Source organism: Ammodytes marinus, assembly GCF_949987685.1.
Source record: "Ammodytes marinus genome assembly, chromosome: 16".
NCBI lineage: Eukaryota > Metazoa > Chordata > Actinopteri > Uranoscopiformes > Ammodytidae > Ammodytes > Ammodytes marinus.
This window is the reverse complement of record NC_137220.1, coordinates 28,747,323-28,755,808: the sequence shown is the minus strand read 5'-3', so window position 1 is coordinate 28,755,808 and position 8,486 is coordinate 28,747,323. Positions and strand designations below refer to the sequence as shown.

At 41.5% G+C, this 8,486-nt stretch overlaps 1 protein-coding gene across 1 annotated transcript; it reads right to left on the bottom strand.

Annotated features, from left to right (window-relative positions):
- Window positions 1–1,234: 1,234 nt before the first annotated feature.
- LOC307263490 (uncharacterized protein) lies at window positions 1,235–7,553 on the bottom strand (the record flags this gene model as incomplete). The annotated part of the gene is made up of 9 exons (XM_080044637.1): window positions 1,235–1,654; window positions 1,766–1,804; window positions 3,917–4,066; window positions 4,318–4,466; window positions 4,551–4,698; window positions 4,885–5,057; window positions 5,198–5,333; window positions 7,090–7,256; window positions 7,442–7,553. 9 exons carry the CDS (start codon window positions 7,551–7,553, stop codon window positions 1,235–1,237), a joined length of 1,494 nt encoding a protein of 497 aa, XP_079900763.1.
- Between the last annotated feature and the right edge of the window lie 933 nt (window positions 7,554–8,486).

Genomic DNA, 8,486 nt, shown 5'->3' with positions numbered 1-8,486 from the left:
CTGTAAAAAACTGTTCCATTTTCTTCGTAGGCCTACTTGTTATATTCAACCTTGAATAACCAAGTTAGCTTAGATTCGTGATTAACAGATTCGTGAAATTGTAATACAACACTAGGCCTATATGTCAACATGAAGACCAAACTGACAAGTTTTTGCCTATATTATTGCTGCAATACGGTTATGATAACATGTTTCTCCTTTTTTTCATCATGATGTATTGAATTGTATTGAATATTATTGTTCCCAATGTTGAAGTATTAAATAGCAATGTAAAATGTCATCCATATCACATTAGTCTCACACAGCCAGACCAAGCTACAGCTGGTAGTATGGTCTGGAACCATGCTGTACTGTAGGTCTACACCACATCCAAGTTCACTGGAACATCAGGGGAAGATGAGGGCGATGAAATTATGAATAAACTGTTTGGGACGTGACAGGTGAAGCTATCACATAAAGACATCGGTGCAGACTCGCAGTTCACTCAACTTTCTGCACAGTAGATACACATTTGTCCAAAAAAAGACCGACTGCCTAATTGATTGGTATTTATTAGCTGCAAATGATAGGCTATTAATTCAAAAATATCTTAATTTTGATGTGGCCCAAAACTAAAGTGATTTCCCACATAGGCTATACCGTTCATTAGGGGACAGTGTCATACTCAAATTAGCCTACATTCCTAAGTGTGGGACTATAGTGTGAGCTATAAACAGTGATGTCAGTAACGAGTAATCTAATGCGTTACTATCTCCAAACCAGTAATCAGATTAAAGTTACTCATCAAAGTCACTGTGCGTTACTTTTTCTATCATTTGCCTTAGTGAAACATTTCACATAACTGCACAAATGACTGCGATTGCGATTTAATGTCAATAAATGTGTCTCTAAACGCTCCAACTGCTCCTCTCGTCTTTTTGGTAGCGCCCCTCGTCTCTGACATGCAGTGTGTGTGTGCCTGTGTGTGTGTGTGTGCAGCAGCATTACAGCCGAGTCTAAGCTGAACTGTGGCGCAAAACAAACTAAAACTAGGATTTAACTAGGAGAAATGGCTCACTAAATAACCAACCAAAAAAAAGCTCCTAATTAATGTTGGCATACATTTTATAGATATAAATGAATCAATTATTTTCCAAGTAAATAATGTCACTCATATTTCATCTCTATTATTGTTTCTCCAATAGATCATTTACTATTTGTCATACATGACTATGGTTAATTGCCTCAGCCCTTCTTATCTTTTCTTTCCACCGCCCTTCCCCTTCCCAGAATCCCCTTTGCATTTTTGTCCTCCTTGAGCCATTGTCTTCTGCAGCTGGGCAGTATGAACTTTCTCAATCAGAGAGAAGCAGTCTTCATCTGGACTAACAGGGCTGGTCACAAGCCTTCCCTGTTCATGTGGGCATGGAGTTTCAGAATGTATTCTGGTTGCTTTTCTGTTGGGAGTTGACGGCCTTGAGTAGGCTTTTCTAGGACTTGCACAGCTTGGAGAGCAATGCCAGGACTGAACATCTTCTTTTGGGACAAGGTTTAAGTTTAAGGACAGGGGTCTTCCAGGCGCAGGACTCAGAGGGATCACAAGGTTATCTCCGGGGACTCCCAGAGTCAGGAAGACTTCTGGGAACTGACATGGTTGGTCGGTATTCTTCTGTCCCTTTGACAGATAAGACGCAAATAAGCATGGATGAAGATATACATATTTTACTAAGACAATAAAAACTTGGGCAATTAGCTCAAAATCTACACAAGTTGTGGAAAGGCTTACCAGTTGCGGTGAGAAGCTCATGGAGAGCCTCACTGTCACCTGTAAAGAAATAGCATATTGTTCTTGAGAAGCGGGACAAAAGGCTGTCTTCCATATGTAACTGCTGTTATATTTAATAGTAAAAATATTTAAAAGTGTAGATGTTATTAGGGATCATGAATAGAATGTCTGGAGCACAATTCCCCTTAAATTTAATTGTATCAAATATATGACACTTGTTATCTTCTCACAACGTCCAAAACAGTGTGTCCTCAGAGAAGGTTTCAATCTTTCATATGTAATAAAACCTATTAAAAATGTACTTAATGATTAAAAAGTGCTTTTTTCATCAAAAGCAACACTAAATAATATCTCATATCAATAAAAACAGTTTTCTTCAACACATTTATGTTTTATATGGTTTCAAAGTGGTGGGACACTTTTTGTCACCACCGTCAGACAATCCATTAAAATGTAAGAAAATCAGACAAAATGAGGGGCAGCTGTCACTTTGAAGGACCTCTTGTCACAATCTACCTCTGCAGAGTACATTAGAGTCAGACAGGCTTTGATAAGTGTTGTAGTTTTAGAATATTTTACGTTACAAATCTTGAAAGTCATGCATCACAACTATGATACGTCAACACCGACTTACAATTTCTGAAGAAGTTATTTGAAATGTTTCGATCATTTTATTTTCCTAAAGTAGTTCATACTAGCACCTATCATCAACAGAAAAACCAAATGGCTACTAGAAAAACTCAATTTGTTCTGATTAAGAAACATTAAAGAGGACCTATTATACTACTTTTCTGGTCTTAATTTCTTGTTTTACACTGCTATAGAGCAACCTGACACGAATCACATCACAAAAAACTATGTAGATTTTCGGGAAGCTCTTTCTCTTATTTTGGCGATCCAGCACGTCCTGTCAACACTTGAGTGTGTGTGCTTCGGCAATCTCCGCTCCCTCCGCCTGTGTATCGGCCATCTCCGCTACCCTCCCCCCCCTCCTGCAAACCCCACTCCGTTGTGATTGGTTACCTTCCTTCCGGAACACTTTCAGTGGCGGGAAGCGCGAGCATGGACCTATAAGGGCGCGAGGCAGACGCGAGGCAGACGCGAACAGGGAAGTGACAGCATTACCATACATGGAAACATCCGCGTGGTGACTTCACAAAGTTACATGCGACGTCACAAAGTTACAAAGGGTAGACCGCTTTGAACACGTGACTTCTCGACTGGCTAGAATAGTGTTTAGTGCTCGGCACAGACACCCCAGACGGTCAGCAGGGAATACGTCGAAATGCATGTAAGTCATTATTTGATAATTTAGTATGGTTAAGCATGACTATGAATCATCATAACAACGTTTATAGGTCATAAAAGTCAAAAAGCATCATAGGTCCTCTTTAAATATGTCAACACCGTCGGATATCAAAAAAATTATATTCATTTACATTTTGAAAATATTTTTTGTGGCCTCTGTCAGTCTCGGTGAATATTTACGATCACTATACATCTCATGGGTCTAGCATTAATTGAGAGAAAATTAATTTGTGTTTTTTGGTGTCTGACGGTGTTGACACAAAATAAGGAATGGCAAGCCCAAAAAAAGCCCATTTTGATAAAAAGGACAAAAGCTGGGAGGTTGTGTCAAACCTTAGCTCAGTAGCTTAATATATGTTGGATACATACATGTAATTTAATTTGCCTAAACATAGGGTTTTTATTTTTTCAACATTGCACCCTGTTTTGTCCCACTTCTCAAGAATCACTGCTATACAAAGTGTTTCACTGAATCTTGTTCAGTTTTTCATTCATTGGAGGCTAACAGCAGAGCAATTCAGACGATACTAAATAATCACTTATACCAAATAGCACAGCACCTTATAAATGAAACTCACACGTGGGGCTCCAAAAAAAGGAGTATCACTTCCCAAGAACAAAAACCCGTAGTGGGGTAGGGTACGCTCACTTACGCTACATGTTGTAATAATTCAAATCATTGAAAGCTGGACTCTTCTCAATTTAATTTTTTTGGTGGCCTTTTGTGCAAATCATTACAAAACAACCAGATTGATAAATGCATACAGACATCACTCTTTTTTAGATGTATTTTCTATCCCCAGCAGTCACACTTTCATTTAAATCAAAAGACTAACAATTTACCTGTGCTGGGGAATTGAGGTCCTTCTGATATTCTGTCTCAGGGGTAAATGAAGCAGATTTGGGTAGGGGTCTTGGAGAGCCACATTCTAAGCAGCTTTTCCTTGATGTTGTGGGTGTACTTTCAGCCACAGTGATTTGTGGTGGAATAGCCTTGCAGGAGAAAAATAAAAACCAAAGGCACTTGATCTGTCAAGTATTCCACCATAATGCCATATGCCACGAAAAGTTTTTGGATTGCAGTACTGTAGACAGAAGAATGTGCCTGCACACTGACAGACACACATCGAGCCCTATATACCATTCACTTTGTGGGAGTGTGAAATAATTATACCAAGGAAACAAAATTGAGCAACATTCAGAAATATTTGCACCGCCAATAATTGCAATGTTGTGTAACTTACTGGGTTTCCAGCCTTTGCATTTTTACCCTTTCCTTTTCCTTCAGAATTCCCACTCATCCCAGGCAGGGTAGGAAGGGAAACACGCTGAACGTCTAGCCGTCTTCCCTGACTGGAAGAAATGATTTTGAAGAATCCGTCTGCTTCTGAACCTGTTATGAAGTCATTTGAAGAGTTATTTCTGTGATGTCTCAGACATGCATACTTGACTTATGTGCCCTGTCTGTTTTTCTGACCTGTGTGCACATTATTTGAAGCACTCCCATTGTGTGTGGGTGTGGTAGGTCTACTGGGCGGTAAAGAGCAACGTTGCTCATCCATACGTCCCTTCTGTGCATAGCTCATCATTTTAAGGAACTTCTCTTGCTCATTTGGAGACGCCTCCTAAAAATGATTTAAAGAAAGAGAGGGGTTGAGAAGTGGGAAAACTCACAAAATGAAACAACCACATTTTTTTCTTCAAAAGACTATGAAGGATGACTCTCACTGTTAATTGGAAAACATGGATCACTGCACAGTAGAAGCACTGGCAAAACTAAGAGCTATGTATTGTACAGCACGACATCCCACCTGCCGATGTTGGTCGGTTTTGGCACAATTAAAGGAGGCAGACCTCTCTGCAGCTGCAGATGCGGTACCTCCATTCTTCATCCCTGGCAATGAAGGAAGAGACACTCGCTGGTCATCAAGCCGTCGGCCCTGAGAGCTGGAGAGCAGGCTGAAGAACTTATCAGAGTCTAGTGCTGTGAAGGTAAAAAAGAGACGTTTTCATTTTATGATCAAATATGTATATGTACACAATTACATCATTACACGAAAGAGCACTGACATTATCATTGTCAAAACATTAAAGGCAAGACGCAAACCAGGAAGAGGTTTAAACCTTTGTGCTCCGTGTTGTGACTGGGAGAGGCTTTATCCCTACTTCTTGGTCGTTCTATCTCTGAGCCAGGGCTGAAGGAGGCTGAACGTGGAGGTCCTAAATCTGACCCACACTCCTTTTTTGTAGAACACTGGGTCTTCGTGGTCAGGATTTGAGGTAGTGAGCACCTTTGGTCTTCCATCCTGGAACCCTAAAAATGTATGCGGCTATCATTTTCAGTATTTTTGATCACAACGCACACTCCTTCTGTGGAACACTTAAAGCGGCAACGAGTAACATTTAAATATCTTTTAAACAGCCTCATGTTTCCTCTCATAATCATAAATTACCTTTAACAGCAAACGAGACCATCAGTGCAAAGAAAGACGTTTTTATATAGTTTTTATTACTGCATTTGATCTGGTCGTACACCCAGTCCGATTTTCAGTTCACGCGTGCATGCTCTATGGTCACCTATCCGTATTGGTCGCAGATTTCAGTGTGGCGCAGGAACGCGTTTTGAGAAGCCTATCACTCCAGGTGAGGGAAGAGGATAGGGAGACCAGATCCCAATTCACCAGATGTGGGACAAAGACTACGTTTGTGCGGGACAATGCGGGACAAAGTGCCGTTTTTTTAGCAAAATAAACTCGTGTCACCACCGGTAATGCCAGAGACACGGCTTTCTATATTAAAAAAACACTATCTTTAGATCAGCGCGCAGCAGTTAAGTTAGCTACTGTTAAACAAATAGAGCATTAAGGCTGCGGCTTCACATTAAAAGCATTTCACTGGCTTCACATTAGCATTTCACTTGACAAACGTGAGTTGGCTTTTATTTTGAAGTAACAGGAAGGTAAACGCTGAAGCACTGCAGGCAGCATCTTCACAGAGCCACTGAGCCCAGCAGCCCGATACACACACACAGACAAACACACACACAGACAAACGGAGACTGCTGTCTCCTCACAGCTATCGGATAAATGCCAGATTATAAAACACGCATTTAAAAAGGGGGGCTCACTTTCAATAACAATGCGGGACAACGTCTCAATTTGCGGGACGTGTGAAAAGTAATGGAAATGCGATCTGGTCACCCTAGAAGGGGAGCGGGAGCCTTGTTTGAGACAGTTATTTGTCGTCATAATGACTGATAACGGGGCTGAACCATCAAAGAAAAAAAAGAAAATGCAATGAAGAAAAGCTAAAAGGGAGAGTGATAGGCGGGCGGGAGGGCGTTGCCAAGCAACGTATACACAATTTCACGGAGTGAACCTAGACTGCAGTGTTTACTCCTAAATGAATGAGCGGTACTAAAACAAAGTTTACTTTGCCTCACCAGCATCATCAGATGACCATTATTCATCTGAAATAGTCATTATTTACAACAACATAAACACATTACCTCATCGTGATCCATAACTAACTGTCGTCTCTCGTTCATTCGCTTTGTGTGGGGACACATACTCGTTCAGCTCCGTGAGAGGTGACAATGGATCAACTCATTGCAATCAGGTGTAGTTGATGCTGTGTCACTAACCACTCTCACCGAGCCGAAAGGAGTCCGGTGCCCTCACACTTTCAACACACGGACACGCACTATATTGCTTCCTGATTATTTGAATCTTGCACGCCCTGCACGAGCTAGAAAACAGCTTCACGACGGCTGGCGTCGTAAAAATACTACCGCTTTTGTTCAAAGGTGTCACCAACGTGCCGATTTACTCGTTGTAGCTTTAAGGTTCCCCAGAAGATCTGTAAATTGAGGCTGTTTGGCTTTTTGCGGCAGCCGTTAAATTCTATATTATTCTTGAAATATTGTGAAAGATGGTTTCCTTCTGTGCAACATTAAAAGCGAGAACCGACAGTATCACTACAGTATTTTCATCAATTGCAAATAAAAAAGACCTAACCTGGACTTTAGAGACCATGAAACACAAGTAGCTAGAATCCCTTCCAGCGGTAGATGTGGCATTTTTGTTTTGTAATCCTGATGATGATGGAAGAGACACTCGCTGGTCGTCCAGCCGGCTGCCCTGAGAGTTGGCCAAAAGGCTGAACATCTTATCAGAATCTGAGCCTGGGAAGATGAAATGAGAAAACAGATGAAATAGTTGAGGGGACATCAATAGAAACATACATTTTAACTGAACATGGATCTGTCTGGGAGAAATGGTAGGTAAATGCAAGTATTGCAACACACTTTTGGAATTATTTGCTTTACAGAGATGGAGATTCATGATTAAATACAATTTTAACAATCACCTGTTTGATCAGGCTTCCTGTCTGTGTGTTTAGGAGTGCAGGGAGAACTCTTGATAGGTTGGAGGGAACAGCGCTGGTTGTCCATTCGTTCCCGCTGGCCATGGCTGATCATATCCATGAAATGTTTTTGTTCATCAGGTGCTTCTGCTGCCTAGGGACAAAAACCGTGTAATAATAATAATAATAATAATTTATAAGATTTATATAGCGCTTTTTTGGAGGTCACTCAAAGACGCTTTACATCACATAGAATATACAATAGGCCCACATAAGAAAAACAAAAACAAAAACAACGGAAAACAAGATATAAATTCAAAATTAGGTTTGGAATAGTCAGGTGTGGTGTGGGTGGGTCAGGGGTCATATGCTTTCTTGAAGAGGTGAGTTTTGAGTTGGCTTTTAAATGAGTTGATTGAGTCTGCATTTCGGATGTTTGTGGGGAGGGAGTTCCAGAGGGTTGGGGCAGCAATGGCAAAAGCTCTGTCTCCTGTCGTACGGTGCTTTGATCTTGTGATGGGGGTCAGAAGGTTGGTGTCAGATGATCTGAGTTGGCGAGTGACATTTGAGGAGGTTGGTGAGGTGGTGGTGGGGGGGGGGGGGGGCAAGGTTATTGAGGGCTTTGTAGGTGATGAGCAGGATCTTGAAATTAATTTGGTGTTGTATTGGGAGCCAGTGAAGTTTTTTGAGGATGGGAGTGATGTGTTCTCTAGAGCGGGTGTGGGTGAGTAATCTGGCAGCAGAGTTTTGGACATATTGGAGTTTATGGAGGTGGGTGGAGGGGAGGCCGTAGTAGAGGATGAACAGAAGGGGACCCAGAACGGAACCTTGGGGGACACCATGTGTGACTGGGGTGGTTATGGATTTGCAGTTATTGATGGAAATGAAGTGGAATCTGTCTGAAAGGTATGATCTGAACCAGGAAAGTGCGGAGCCGGTGATGCCAATGGATGATTGCTGGCAATTGAGGAGTATGGTGTGGTTGATGATGTCAAAGGCGGCGCTGAGGTCGAGGAGGAGGAGAATGGTGAGTGAGTGAGTCAGATGC